At 40.4% G+C, this 16,178-nt stretch overlaps 1 protein-coding gene across 2 annotated transcripts in view; it reads right to left on the bottom strand.

Moving 5' to 3' along the window:
* SUMF1 (sulfatase modifying factor 1) overlaps window positions 1-16,178 on the bottom strand; it is a 106,405-nt gene that overhangs the window by 40,683 nt on the left and 49,544 nt on the right. For both annotated transcript variants that reach the window (XM_002813496.5, XM_002813497.6), the window contains exons 6-7: window positions 15,641-15,755; window positions 6,820-6,933 (exon numbers count right to left, since the gene is read on the bottom strand). In XM_002813496.5, the coding sequence (XP_002813542.3) occupies window positions 6,820-6,933; window positions 15,641-15,755 (229 nt within the window). The remainder of the gene's footprint in view (window positions 1-6,819; window positions 6,934-15,640; window positions 15,756-16,178) is intronic.

Below are 16,178 nucleotides of genomic sequence, written 5' to 3'. Positions count from 1 at the left end.
TATGTTTGGATAACGTGTTTGGAAATGTGTCTGCAGGATCTAAATATCTGAACCATACATTTGAGTTTATTTCTATTTCTCAATAGTTCTATTTTACTGGATGAAGAACCTTGCAACTGATCCACAGTGAAAAATTACAATGAGTAAACATTAGTACTTCCTCCAGAAGACATTCATCTTCCACTAGGGAGAAGGAGATAAAATTATTTTCCCAAGCATAGTCCCAAAAGGCTGATATTTTGATCACCTTGCTTTCCCCTTGGCATTTACTATGTAGAACTTGTAGCTGTATTAAATTTATTATCAGGTGAACTTCATTATCACTTTCGTGCTTTTTTTCATTTTGAACATTAGGTTAGTTCTCCATCAAACTGATTTATTCATGTCCTCAGAATATCCTGATTAAAAACATGTGAATGGGCCAGGTGCAGTGGCTCATGCCTGTAATTCTAGCACTTTGGGAGGCTGAGGCGGGTGAATCGCCTGACATCAGGAGTTCGAGACCAGCCTGACCAACATGGCAAAACCCCATCTCGACTGAAAATACAAAATTAGCCAGGCGTGGTGACACATGGCACATGCCCGTAATCCCAGCTACTTGGGAGGCTGAGGCAGGAGAATTGCTTGAACCCAGGAGGTGGAGGTTGCAGTGAGCTGAGTGAGATACTGCCATTGCGCTCCAGTCTGGGCAACAAGAACGAAACTCCGTCTCAAAAAATCAAAACAAAACAAAACAAAAAACACACGAGTGAAGGTCTTATTGCAGGGAAAAATTCTCAATCAACTTCCTCCCCCAGCCCCCAGCACATACTAGGTACTCAATGAATGCTTGCTTGAAATAATGAGGCTGTTGATGGGACCATCAATGGGTATGAAAGTCTTAACTAAGGAGAAAGATGATATGATATTTACCAGTTTTTGCCAGACTGAGAAAATGGCAGTCTCATCGCCTGGGCAGAGGAGGATCAGGAGGCAAGCTAAGTAACAGTCTCATGTTTCTGTTGCACACTGAGACACAGTGGTGGGAGGCCAGAGGATCATAGGGAAGAGGAACAATCAAGTGTGGAGTTTAGAGGATCTAAAAAACTACTGTGAGTCCAAGCCCTAAGTCCTATCATGCAGTGGCAAAGAAGTACCTGAGTGGGGTCAACAAGTGTGGCATCTGCAAGTATGAGTATACATGCTAATCTCTGGCCAGAGAACTGGTATGTGCCCCAAATGTACTTAATGTGCTATGTGTGGATAGGCAAGAGCTCAGAGGAGTGGCCTCTGTACACCACAGAAGACAGACAAGGAGGGCTTATCCCAGGTCAATTCTATTTTTTGTGCATTTTGTTTGTTTTATTTTTTGAGACCGGGTCTGGCTCTGTCATCAAGGCTAGAGTGCAGTGGTGTGATCTTGGCTCACTGCAACCTCCGCCTCTCAGGCTCAAGCCATTGTCCCACCTCAATCTGCCGAGTAGCTGGGACTACAGGCATGTGCCACCATGCCCAGCTAACTTTTTGTGCTTTTTGTAAAGATGAGATTTTGCCATGTTGCCCAGGCTGGTCTCAAACTCCTGAGCTCAAGCGATCCTCCCACCTCAGCCTCCCAGAGTGCTGGGATTACAGGCATGAGCCACTGCACCCAGCATATCCGAGGTCAATTCCATACATCAAACAACCCTGAGAAACAGAGGACGCTTTCCAGAATGTCTAGAGCTATACAATCTATTAGATAATCAAATTCCACATTAACAGAAGCAAAACAAACTGAATCTCTGGCTAAAATGTGGTAAGTAGCAGACATTCATTCAAAGGAGGAATACGTTTTGGAAACTTTGATCTGACTGGGCTTTGATGATCCAGGAAGCATGAGCAAAGTTTTCATTGAGAGAATGAGTATGTGATAAGCCAACAAAAGGTAAGGGTAAGAGGAATATCAGTAATCATTATTTATAAATATTGTTTTCTTTCCCTCTGGTTCTTTTTTTCTTTTTTCCCTGCCCCACCCTCCCCCATGCTTCCAAAGGCCAACGTTTCTCATTAACTCGTCTGATGGAAGTAAGCAATATTATAATTAGATAGCCAAAACATAATATAAACAAAAACAGTATAATAACAACATTCCTCTGTAAGTGATATAAAGTTTCCACATATAATGACAAATTAAATGTCACACAATTTCATCCAGTATAATTATTTCCAATTTGTAGACAAGGAAACTGAAGATATATTCTAAATTTAGCAGTAGTCCTTTAATATTAAGTGGCAGAGCTATAATCCAAGTTACTTTGGTTAATTCCAAAATTAGAGTTCTTTCCCTGACAGCCAAGCGTGGTGGCTCACACCTGTAATCCCAGCACTTTGGGAGGCGGAGGCAGGTGGATCACCAGAGGTCAGGAGTTCAAGACCAGCCTAGCCAACATGGTAAAGCCCCATCTCTACTAAAAATACAAAAAAAATTAGCTGGGTGTGGTAGCACGGGCACCTGTAATCCCAGCTATTCGGGAGGCTGAGGCTGAAGAATTGCTTGTACCTGGGAGGCGGAGGTTGCAGTGAGCCAAGATTGTGCCACTGCACTCCATCCTGGGTGACAGAGCGAGCCTCCATCTCAAATAAAACAAAACAAAACAAAAACAAAATGAGAGTTCTTTCTCTGAGAAAAAGAAGCCACCTAAATGTAATTGTGTCCCTCACAGAGAGGGAAAGATATCACAGATCACCCCATCCTGTCACATCGTCAACTGAACAAGTCAGCATGGTACCTTGGTACTGAAAGTGAGTATGCAGATGTGGGAAATTAGAACGTTATATAACCTCTACATATTTCTTTAACTGAAAGCACTATGTAGCACCACAGATTAATATCCGTCTCAGACTTAGGCAACTGAAAAGCAAATAACCACAAACTACATTTTCAAAAACCACATTATTATTGGGTTAAAATACATCACAGCACTGGCCATACACTAGATTGTATCTGTGAGGAGGGGAATGAGGCCATCTAAGTGTGGCACCTCCACAGGACACACACATGGGACACACACACACAAACACACACACGTTAACACCAAGCTGACCCTTTTTTCACATGGCCAAATACCTCATCTTCTCTCAGATGTGTACAAAGCACACATGGCTGTTTCCACAACCTGCTTTTGCCATAAATGACTGCCCAATAAAATAAAAACTAATGATTAACTTTTGCTCCCTGGAAATCACTGAAAAAGAAAAATATATTTCCTGAATAGCCTTTGCATACAGGGCACTGACTATTCTCAAGCTCTCTGAAGAAGCTTTAAAATTATTTGCCATTATGAGTTAGTCACAGAACTAACATAAATACATAACACAGAAGAGGTCAGTTCCTGAATTGAAATATTTACTAACCACATGGATCTTTTGGTTCTAAACATTCCCTGAAAATGTCTCTTCTAACCAGCCTCTGCTTATGAAACACATGGAGTCTGGACAGTCACCAAACTCCCCCAATTCCACATATCTGGAATTGGTATTATTGTAGGGTCAATAATTATATACAGGTTCTTTGCTAAGCACTAGAGATACACAGTCCATTAGGGAAGAAAAGCAAATAAATTAAGATCTCAAAGAAAAATAGGACTTAACCAGACCAGATGAGAACTACCACAGCTGTGAAGAATTGCAGGGCTCAAATCCTAGAGAGGTGAAACTGTTTTCCTTAGAGATCTATTGCCTCAAATGGCAGATGTAAGGCTGAGAAGCTGAGCAGAACTTTCAATAGACTCATGGCCTGAGGATATAAAAAATTGGAGTTCAAGGCCCTCCAAGGTGGAGGATCTATGGTAAAACCCCTAGACTTTTGGTTGGCACCCTGAAGAACTATACCCAGGGGGAATTGGAAATAGACTGGCCATTACAGGGACTGAAGCTCTGCTTCAAATCATCTCAATTCCTGACTAGATTAAAGCTAATCTGAAATAGAAGTTTCTAGAAACAAAGGTAAATCCTTTCCAGAGACACATCACACTATCTAGATCTCAACCTCCACAATTTTTCACATAAAATGTCTGACAGTCAGTCAAAACTAACCAGGCATGTGAGAAAACAAGATGTGACTGAAAGCCAAGAACAACAGAAACAGATCAACATGGTGGCCAGAAATTAGTTATCAGACAAACTTTTAAAAATGATGACTGAAAAACACAGTGAAACAGCCCTGCACACTGACCAGAGCACCTTAAATAAAACATACTGACGATATCAAGCATTGATGAGAAGAACAGTTTTTGTTCTTTTTCTTTGGCTAAAAGAGAAAGTAAACACAGTAAACTGTCAACATTATGTAGTCAGTACACAGTTATCTATTACACTATTTTCTGTACTATTCTGAATTTTTGTAACATTTCATAATTAACTGTTTAAAAAAGAAAAAAAAGATGTGGCTAGAGAGATCAGCAAGGGTTAAATTATGTTAGCCTTCAGAAGTCATGTGCAAGAATTTATACTTAATCAGCCAGGTGCAGTGTCCCACATCTGTACTCCCAGCACTTTAGGAGGCCAAGGCGTGAGGATTGCTTGAGGCCAGGAGTTCGAGACCAGCCTGTGTAACAGAGCAAGACCCCATCTCCACAAAAATTAAAAATAAAAGTAATAAGACCTTATTAAAAATAAAAGTAATAAGACCTGATTACAGGTGGCTCACACCTGTAATCCCAGAACTTTGGGGGGCCAAGGCGGGCAGATCACCTGAGGTCAGGTGTTTGAGACTAGTCTGGCCAACATTGCGAAACCCCGTTTCTACTAAAAATACAAAAATTAGCTGACGGGCACCTGTAATCCCAGCTACTTGGGAGGCTGAGGCATGAGAATCGATTGAACACAGGAGGCAGAGGCTGCAGTGAGCTGAGATCACGCCACTGCACTCCAGCCTGAGGGATAGAGCGAGACTCTCTCAAAAAATAAAAATTAAAAAGAAAAGATAAAAGTAATTAAGTTTTTAAAAAATATTTTACACTTTATTCTTCAGATAATAAGAAGGCATTAAAGGATTTTAAACAGGGGAGTGACCTCACGTGACTTGCTCTCTATATAGATCAGTCTAGTCACAATATGGCAAAGAGAGGGAAGGCAGGGAGCCCTCTGGGAGGCTGCTGCAGTAACCCAGATGAGTGATGATCATGGCTTTTCTGCTGGCAATGAAGAAAAGCTGTAAAGACCTGAATTATGGAGTATGAATTGTCTAAGGATTTGGGGTTTAGTTCTCAAAACTGTTAAATTACATCCCAGTCAAATGAGGAAGCAAAGGAGGCCACTGGGACAAAGAGAAACCTAAAATGAGAACAATTTCATTAGAGCAAGGGCAACATCCAGGATAAAGCCTGGGATTGGTGAAAAGAAAAATGTGAATTTTTCTGTAAATCCTTAGAAGAAACACAAGTAGTTCTAAAACTGAAAGCTAACAAGCGCTCAGCTCCATACCAGATGGTCAGATAGATACATTCACAACTTGCCAGCATTCTAAGGCCTTGTGCACCCCCTTCCAAGCATGCAGATGCCTTTATCTGAGAGGAAAAAAACTCTATTTCTGATTCTGACAGCAAATGCCAAGTCACATCTTGCCAGTGGAGAATGACATCTCCCAACCACAAACCCACCTAGAATTTTACAATCTTATTCTCATTTTGACCACTACTTCCACCAGCCCCGCTGGAAAGTAAAAGAAACTGAGGAGGGATGACAGTTTCTAAAGAACTCAGCTTTTTTATCTGCATCCCCCAAAAAGTAGATCTGTTTCTCTAGATTATTCATGAGCAGCCCATGTGTTATTCTGTGAAGAAAAATTAAGCATATCAAACAACTTTATTCCCGTATTCTGAAAAACGAGCCTCAGGCAGAGTCTATTTCTTCAATTGCTCTGTAATCCTATATTGAGAAGATATTGAAGAATTAATTTTCTTTATCATTACCCTTTGAGCCTTTTCAAAAGGTTCAGGTTTAAAATTAAGCACATCAAGTACGCAGTCCAGCTAGTTTGGTTATAAATATACATTCTTGGAACTGACTTATGAATGACTACTTTGCTAGAGATGGGATTTTGCATGATATTTTCCCCCCAATCTGTTCACACCACAAAAAATATTCAGAGATGTTCTTTTTAAAGGAAGCACTTTCCACACACATGCCCATGTAGTGTCTCAATTTGTATACATTCTGCTGGGATAGCTTGGTTTTAGAGGCAGGGTAGTATACTATTTGCATTCAACATTTTTCACATGCCAGAATAAGTAAAACTTAGACAAACATGGTTGTTTTCTGTTCCTAAGTTATAAGGTGCATTGGTCTGACATACTAAGAGGTTCAGGAATTAATCACTAAATGACACAACTTCCTGCTTCAACATTTAACCAGAAAACACCCTTTCTCTTTCTCTCCAAACAATGCTGCTGAATCAAAATTTCAACCCATCAGAACTCAGGCAACTAGAGGCATGATAAATACCACCTAGCAGATCTTAATAGTTAATAATAAAACAGTAATAAACTTTATAGTTATTTATATATCATGCATGCTTTGATCAAATTCACGAGACAACATAATTTCTAAAGTTATAGGCAGATTTCCTCAAATAGTTATCACCATCACAATCCAGGAAAAGATAACATGCTCACAGACATTTTTACAAAATGCTCTGAGGTTGAAATAAGAAACATGTGCTTAATGTGCCTTTAGGGAAATCCCAAGATTAATTTCCAGAGTATGTAAATACCCCTCGGAAACACATGATAGTCTGGCTGCAGACTGCCCAGAGGACAGATGCTACCATTCCAAGACACATGCTCTGTGAATAATACTCACTGGGTTAAGCGTTTCTTCAACAGAATGATGAACGGTCCACCAGTCTGAAGTCCATTCCCACGCGTTCCCCACTATGTTATATAAGCCATAACCATTGGGAGGGAAGGCATCAACCTAAAACAAAGAAAGGAAAAATGCTGTCAAACTATTCACCTGGTTTAAAAAACATCTTCAGTGCAGAAATGCAACAAGAGCTTTAATTTCAGAGTATGAATATTGGTTTTTATTCCAATAGTCAAAGTACAATTTGGCCAACATAAAGGCAAAGAAAGGGGCGTTTTTTTTTTTTTTTTGGCTTTGAGCTCTTAGAGGAATTCAGAAACCTAAAGAGAGTTCATATTAAATGGTATGAAAGTCAGAGAAATTATTCCTAATAGAGTTACTAACATTATCATCAATCAAAAATTTGTGTCAAACACTGGGTGAGTAGGGAGAGGATAGATGATACTTAGACTTCCAAAATCATTCACAGGAAAATCCCATTGGACCCAATATGAGTCTTGTCATCACAGCTCAGCTTTCCTGGCCACACAATGTCTTTCAGCACTGAGAGATCCCAAGTCAGTCAGCTCTGTCCTCTCCACAAGTTTCCGCCAACTCATCATCTTATCTTAAGCCTCAAAACTTAAGGGGATTTCTTTTTATAAAGAAAATGTGAATTCATTATCAAGTATATTGGTAATAGAGGGTTTTCAGTCTCTGAAACCTGAGTCTGAGGCAAACTGTATGCATTCTTCAGCAGAAAATTATACATTTCAAAGGCAGGTCAGACAGTCTGCCACATAATACTGTCACAAACACAGGACCAAAGTGTAGAGTTTTTATAAAAGGGGGGAGAGCAGGAGAAAAAAAAAAAAACTTTAACTGAACAATAATAAATGCAGAATAGTTTTGCTGCCTTAATGGCTTAACATTTTTCCCAACATTTTAAAATGGAAATTCTCAAACATAAAGGAAAATTTCATTTTTAAAATGAAAAAAATATATATGAATATCACGTAATCCTTGAGGGGTTAAAAATCTTTTTGTAAATCCATGCTTTTTCCATACTAAATGAAGTAGAATGGAAGGAATGAATAAACTAAAATTCATTCCATGTGGCTTCAGATGGTTTCACATCTACACATGAATATGGAAGCATCTGATGCTTGGGCAATTCAGAGCACTCCAATCAAAGTCACGAAGCTAGTGTGAAAAGAACTTAATCTGGATGAGTTGGAAAGCTGAAAATTCTCACCACACTGCTTCCAAAATCAGCAATCATTATGGAAACAGCAGTACTTATTCATTGGTTCATTCAGTAATTCCATGCACAGTGACTAAAGACAGTGAGGGCTTCAATGACAAATAATGAATGACCTCAACTAGTTTAATGAGGGAGAAAAAAAGAATATACCCAAAACTCAAAATCCAATTCTGAAAGGCAGAATGGGATGAGTAGGGTAAGAGAGGGAAATAAAATGTCAGAGAAATTCACAACAGGGAGAAATTTCTGGTGAAGGCATTCTCCTTTACAAAAGTAGAGTTGTCTGGGCAGGTTTCAAATAGGGCTCAGAGTTCAAAAAGAAAAAGAAGAGGCCACAGGCATAAACAACTTTTTCAACAATTTGGAGATGATCAAAAAGAGCATGGTAGAGTAATAGCTGGGAGGAGTAGGAAGGAAAAGAAGAAATTCAGTTATTTTAGGAATAAAAGGAAAGGAGCCAGAGGAGCAAGTGCAGTTAAAAGATGGAATAGGCCAGGTGCAGTGGCTCATGCCTGTAATCCTAGCACTTTGGGAGGCCAAGGTGAGCAGATCACCTGGGGTCAAGAGTTCAAGACTAGCCTGGCCAACATGGTGAAACCCTGTCTCTACTAAAAATACCGAAAAAATTAGCCAGGCAGGTGCATGGTGCATGCCTGTAATCCCAGCTACTCAGGAGGCTGAAGTAGGAGAATTGCTGAACGCAGGAGGCAGAGGTTGCAGTGAGCCAAGATGGCACCACTGCACTCCAGGCTGGGTGACACAGCGAGATTATGTCTCAAACAAACAAACAAACAAAAACAGATGAAACAAACACTGGAGGAAGGAATCATTTTCCAGACTTATAGAGCACAGGCAGAGGTGCTCTCAAATCAGTCTACCTGAGGTCCTATGTGTGCATCAACACTATTTTTTTTTTTAGACAGGGTCTTGCTCTGTCACCCAGCCTGGAATACAGTGATGCAATCACAGCTCACTGCAACCTCAACCTCCCAGGCTCAAGCGATCCTCCCAGCTCAGCCTCTCGAGTAGGTGGGACCACAGGTGTGCACCACCACACCCAACTAACTTTTGGAATTTTTTGTAGAGATGGGGTCTCCCCATGTTGCCCAGGCTGGTCTTGAACTCTTAGGCTCAAACAAACCTCTTGTCTCAGCCTCCCGAAGTGCTGGGATTATAAGCATGAGGCACCAGACCCAGTGACACCAACAGTTAACAGCTAACATTAGGCAAGCAACTTAATCTACATGGGTGCTATTTTGTCTGTAAAATGGGAAAAATAATAGTACCTACTCAAGGGTTTGGGTATTTTTTTCTTTACCCACCTTAAATAATTTGATGTTTAAGTGAGGTAGAATGTGGAGGTCACCACCCCTAAAATTACCATAGGTGAGTATGCCACTAAGGAAAATAAAAATTTTAACTGCCTGCTATTAAACCAATCTACTAAATAAAGCTTCCCCTCAGGAACCTCAAAAGCAAACAAATGTATATGAGAATACTCCTGGCACATTTTCAGATGAATAAGCTGATATGCATTAAAGCCAAAATTAATCACTGTGTAACAAGCAGCATAGCAAAATGTAAATTATTTAGTCTCACTGTGGTCAAAATAGTTTGCTCAGTATAAAATCAGGTGTAGCTGGGTGTGGTGGTTCATGCCAGTAATCCCAGCACTTTGGGAGGCTGAGGAAAAAGGATAGCTTGAGGCCAGGAGTTCAAGACCAATCTGGGAAACACAATGAGACCTCACCTCCACAAAAAAAAAATTTTTTTTTTTTGAGACGGAGTCTCACTCTGTCGCCCAGGCTGGAGTGCAGTGGCCTGATCTCGGCTCACTGCAATCTCTGCCTCCTGGGTTCAAGCGATTCTCCTGCCTCAGCCTCCTGAGTAGCTGGGATTACAGATGCACGCTGCCACGCCCGGCTAATTTTTTTGTATTTTAGTAGAGATCAGGTTTCACTGTGTTTCCCAGTCTGGTCTCAAAATCCTGAGCTCAGGCAATCCACCCGCCTCAGCCTCCCAAAGTGCTGGGATTACAGGCATGAGCCACCGCACCCGGCCCAAAAAATTTTTTTAAATTAGCTGGGCATGATGGTGTGCACCTGTAGTGCCAGCTACTTGGGAGGCTGGGGTGGAAAAATCGCTTGAGCCCAGGAGGCTGAGGTTGCAGTAAGCTGTGATCATGCCACTGCACTCCAGCCTGGGCAACAGAGCAGGACCCTGTCTCAAATAAATAAAATCAGACCTGAAATAATAAACACATGAAATATCAGGTCAGGGAGCTATTTCCCTGTAGTCCATCTCATCATCAAAGTTAAATTCCTGCTCCAATTGACCAGAGCATGTGGACACAAAAGAGCAGCTTAGGTGGACTTGAGATACTACATGTAAACGATTTCCATAAGATAGAGATCTCACTAAGACTCATTCTAAACACAGATGGCAGCTGTCTCTCTCTGGCTGGCTTGCTTGCTTTCTCCTCTAGTCCTGTTTGTCAAATTGGTTCCCTTAGGACTCCCAGTAAATGTTCTAATTTATTTTAGTAACTTCCATGGCAACTTCTTCAGGTCAATTTCCTACACAAATGCTGAACTTTCAGTCAAATATTCCAATTCTAAACATCTGTAAAGTGTCCTTATTTCATACTGAACATTGTGTTTTTTGAAAAGGTACACTGATTTTAGAAGAGTAAATAGCTCTATATTCCTTGGTAGCTCATGTAATTAAATAGAAAAGAAACTCTGTAGCTGCAAGTACTGTCAAATATGCATAACTGTCCAAGAAAACCTTGTCATGGCCTTTTGCTAAAATGAACAGGCACTTATATCATTTGTTTGGTTCATCAAAAATGCTTATCACAGGCCAGGCGCAGTGGCTCATGCCTGTAATCCCAGCATTTCGGGAGGTCAAGGCGGGAGGATCACCTACCAGCCTGGCCAACATGGCAAAATCCTGTCTCTACTAAAAATACAAAAGTTAGTCAGACATTGTGGTGCACAGCTATAATCCTAGCTACTAGGGAGGCTGACGCAGGAGAATCGCTTGAACCCAGGAGGCAGAGGTTGGAGTGAGCCACGATCACGCCACGGCACTCCAGCCTCGGCAACAGAGTAAGACTCCGTCTCAAAAAAAAAAAAAAGAAAGAAAGAAAAATAAAAGAAATGATTATCACAGTCTTGTCCAAATTAGGGCCACGAAGGCCATCACCTGTGTCTTTGGAATGGAGCTCATTCCAAATGAGTATATGATTATGCCAACAAAAGAATGGTGAGAAAGGAACTCTTTTTTTTTTTTTAATTATTATACTTTAAGTTTTAGGGCACATGTGCACAATGTGTAGGTTAGTTACATATGTATACATGTGCCATGCTGGTGTGCTGCACCCATTAACTAGTCATTTAGCATTAGGTATATCTCCTAATGCTATCCCTCCCCCCACCCCCCACCCCACAACAGTCCCCAGAGTGTGATGTTCCCCTTCCTGTGTCCATGTGTTCTCATTGTTCAATTCCCACCTATGAGTGAGAACATGCGGTGTTTGGTTTTTTGTCCTTGTGATAGTTTACTGAGAATGATGATTTCCAATTTCATCCATGTCCCTACAAAGGACATGAACTCATCATTTTTTATGGCTGCATAGTATTCCATGGTGTTTATGTGCCACATTTTCTTAATCCAGTGTATCATACTTGGACTTCTGGGTTGGTTCCAAGTCTTTGCTATTGTGAATAGTGCCTCAATAAACATACGTGTGCATGTGTCTTTATAGCAGCATGATTTATAGCCCTTTGGGTATATACCCAGTAATGAGATGGCTGGGTTGAAAGGTATTTCTAGTTCTAGATCCCTGAGGAGTCGCCACACTGACTTCCACAATGGTTGAACAAGTTTACAGTCCCATCAACAGTGTAAAAGTGTTCCTATTTCTCCACATCCTCTCCAGCACCTGTTGTTTCCTGACTTTTTAATGACTCCCATTCTAACTGGTGTGAAATGGTATCTCATTGTGGTTTTGATTTGCATTTCTCTGATGGCCAGTATGGTGAGCATTTTTTCATGTGTTTTTTGGCTGCATAAATGTCTTCTTTTGAGAAGTGTCTGTTCATGTCCTTCGCCCACTTTTTGATGGGGTTGTTTGTTTTTTTCTTGTAAATTTGTTTGAGTTCATTGTAGGTTCTGGATATTAGCCCTTTGTCAGATGAGTAGGTTGTGAAAAATTTCTCCCATTTTGTAGGTTGCCTGTTCACTCTGATGGTAGTTTCTTTTGCTGTGCAGAAGCTCTTGAGTTTAATTAGATCCCATTTGTCAATTTTGGCTTTTGTTGCCATTGCTTTTGGTGTTTTAGACATGAAGTCCTTACCCATGCCTATGTCCTGAATGGTAATGCCTAGGTTTTCTTCTAGGGTTTTTATGGTTTTAGGTCTAATGTTTAAGTCTTTAATCCATCTTGAATTAATTTTTGTATAAGGTGTAAGGAAGGGATCCAGTTTCAGCTTTCTACATATGGCTAGCCAGTTTTCCCAGCACCATTTATTAAATAGGGAATCCTTTCCTCATTGCTTGTTTTTCTCAGGTTTGTCAAAGATCAGATGGTTGTAGATATGCGGCATTATTTCTGAGGGCTCTATTCTGTTCCATTGATCTATATCTCTGTTTTAGTACTAGTATCATGCTGTTTTGGTTACTGTAGCCTTGTAGTATAGTTTGAAGTCAGGTAGCATGATGCCTCCAGCTTTGTTCTTTTGGCTTAGGATTGACTTGGCGATGCGGGCTCTTTTTTGGTTCCATATGAACTTTAAAGTACTTTTTTCCAATTCTGTGAAGAAAGTCATTGGTAGCTTGATGAGGATGGCATTGAATCTATAAATTACCTTGGGCAGTATGGCCATTTTCACGATATTGATTCTTCCTACCCATGAGCATGGAATGTTCTTCCATTTCTTTGTATCCTCTTTTATTTCATTAAGCAGTGGTTTGTAGTTCTCCTTGAAGAGGTCCTTCACGTCCCTTGTAAGTTGGATTCCTAGGTATTTTATTCTCTTTGAAGCAATTGTGAATGGGAGTTCACTCATGATTTGGCTCTCTGTTTGTTTGTTATTGTATATATGTGTATAAGAATGCTTGTGATTTTTGTACATTGATTTTGTATCCTGAGACTTTGCTGAAGTTGCTTATCAGCTTAAGGAGATTTTGGGCTGAGACGATGGGGTTTTCTAGATATACAATCATGTCATCTGAAAACAGGGACAATTTGACTTCCTCTTTTCCTAATTAAATACCCATTATTTCCTTCTCCTGCCTAATTGCCCTGGCCAGAACTTCCAACACTATGTTGAATAGGAGTGGTGAGAGAGGGCATCCCTGTCTTGTGCCAGTTTTCAAAGGGAATGCTTCCAGTTTTTGCCCATTCAGTATGATATTGGCTGTGGGTTTGTCATAGATAGCTCTTATTATTTTCAGATACGTCCCATCAATACCTAATTTATTGAGAGTTTTTAGCATGAAGGTTGTTGAATTCTGTCAAAGGCCTTTTCTGCATCTATTGAGATAATCGTGGTTTTTGTCTTTGGTTCTGTTTATATGCTGGATTACATTTATTGATTTGTGTATATTGAACCAGCCTTGCATCCCAGGGATGAAGCCCACTTGATCATGGTGGATAAGCTTTTTGATGTGCTGCTGGATTCAGTTTGCCAGTATTTTATTGAGGATTTTTGCATCAATGTTCATCAAGGATATTGGTCTAAAATTCTCTTTTTTGGTTGTGTCTCTGCCAGGCTTTGGTATCAGGATGATGCTGGCCTCATAAAATGAGTTAAGGAACTCTTGTACACCCACAAAGGAAAACATGCCCCAAGCATTCTGGAAAATAATTCAACCATATATCTGAAACTCTTACCAAGAAAGTTTTCTGATCTTTGACTCAATTATTTCACTGCTGGGAATCTATCTTTAAAAAAATCATCAAAGGGCCAGGTGCAGTGGCTCATGCCTATAATCCCAACAGTTTGGGAGGCTGAAGTGGGAGGATCACCTGAAGTCAGGAGTTCAAGACCAGCCTGGCCAACATGGTAAAACCCTGTCTCTACTAAAAATACAAAAATTAGCCAGGCGTGGTGGTGTGCACCTGTAGTCCCAGCTACTCGGGAGGTTGAAATGGGAGAATTGGTTGAACCCAGGAGACAGAGGTTGCAGTGAGCCAAAATTACACCACTGCACTACAGCCTGGGTGACAGAGTGAGACTCCCTCTCAAAAATAAATAAATAAATAGATAAATAAATAAGTAAATAAAATGGCTCAAGGTTGAAGTGAGTGCTCTTTTGCCCTTCTTCTGCCTTCTGCCACGGGAGGACACAGCATTAGTCCTTTCTGGTGGATGCAGCCAACATCAATCATGCTGGTGCCTTGGTCTTAGACTTCCCAGCCTCCAGAATTGTGAGAAATAAATTTCTGTTGTTTACAAATTATCCAGTCTGTGGTATTTTCTTACAGTAGCACAAAGGGACTAAGACTAAGACATGGCTTTATGAGTATATGATTATGCCAGCAAAAGAACGGTGAGAAAAGAACTCTTATACACCCATAGAGGAAAACATGCCCCAAGCGTTCTGGAAAACAGTTTGGCCATATATCTGAAACTCTTACCCAGAAAGTTTTCTAGACTTTGAATTATTTCACTGCAGGGAATCTAATCTATCTTTCAAAAATCATCAAAGATGTAGGTTAATATTTATGTACAAGATGTTCACCGTAGAAAAAAAAACAGAAATAACCTGTTTCTGGTAAATACATTGGGGTTTATTTATGATAGGTTATCCAGCTGCTGAAAGACAACGTATTTGTGGCATACTGCTAATGACAGATGAAACATTTCTGACATAGGCAGGAAAAAATAGTAGGATTTTAAACACTGTATCCAGTCTGACCTAAATGCAATATGTAAAAAAATATGATACATATACACCAGAAACACATATGCTGGCAAATACAGTAGTTAAGAGCATGGGCTTTGGAAACAAACCGACCTGGTTCAAATTCCAGCTGTGCCGCTTTCCAGCTGTGTAACCTTGAGCAAGTTAGTTAACCTCTCTGTGCCTCAGAATGCTCACCTGGAAAATGGGGATAATAGTACCTACCTTACAGAGTTGAATGGACAGTAAATGAGACAATTCATGCAAATGCCTTACCACAATGCCCGGCACATTGCAAGCACTCAATAACTACAAGCCATTATTAGCATCATCAACACAGAGAACAAACAGGGAAGAAATGCACCAATATGCTAACAGGGATTATTTCTGGGTGGTAGAATTCCAGGTCAGTTTAGCTTTCCCCTTTATAGTCTTCTTTTTTTTCCAAATATTCTACAATAAGTATTATGGAATCAGAAAGGAAAATCCATTATACAAAAAGAACATCTGATTAATTATTAGTATTTGCTACGTGCAACAGTGAATGCATACACGAAGGGAACACCATGTGAGTCAGAAAGTGAGCAATGCCTTTCACCCATGTCTACTGGGAGCCTCAGTTCTCAGCAGCTGCCACCCTCCTGCAGAGGTCTCATTACTCACGGGCGCAGTTCCTTGGAAGCCATCCTCGCCAGTGTTGGTCACCGGAAACTCGCCCTGCCAAATGTTGGCATAATGCTGGCCTTTGGGCTGCAGTTTGTTGCCCCAGGGGAAAAGTCTGTCAGAAGAGACACAGGCATCAGCCTGTCAAACAGGCACAGGTTTTGGATTAAAGTCAAGAGAAGGGATGCAATGAAAAAGAGAACATTGCTTGCTTGTTCTGAGTGAGCCTGTTAAAATATATATATAAATAAATAAAGCTTTTAATCAGGATTTATTTTCAATTTCCTTATAACTTCTCATGTCACATCCACAACAGCCTCAGTCTTGCCCAGGTACTCAGGAGGCCTGAAATAAATCACAAAACTAAAAGAAGGACTTATAGAAAGCTGGGAGAGTAGACCTCATTTTGGACTTATATGGTAGCGTGATCAGGCACCACCACACCACACTTTTTTATAAAGCCTGGGCTATTTTAAGGAGCCTTTCCTAGAAGATGTGAACCCAACATGAGTTTTCTGTCTCATGGCTCTAGAAGCAG

This window comes from Pongo abelii, chromosome 2, assembly GCF_028885655.2.
Source record: "Pongo abelii isolate AG06213 chromosome 2, NHGRI_mPonAbe1-v2.0_pri, whole genome shotgun sequence".
NCBI classification, from domain to species: Eukaryota; Metazoa; Chordata; class Mammalia; order Primates; family Hominidae; genus Pongo; species Pongo abelii.
Note: the sequence above shows the minus strand (reverse complement) of the source record. Positions and strands in the feature narration are given on the sequence as shown.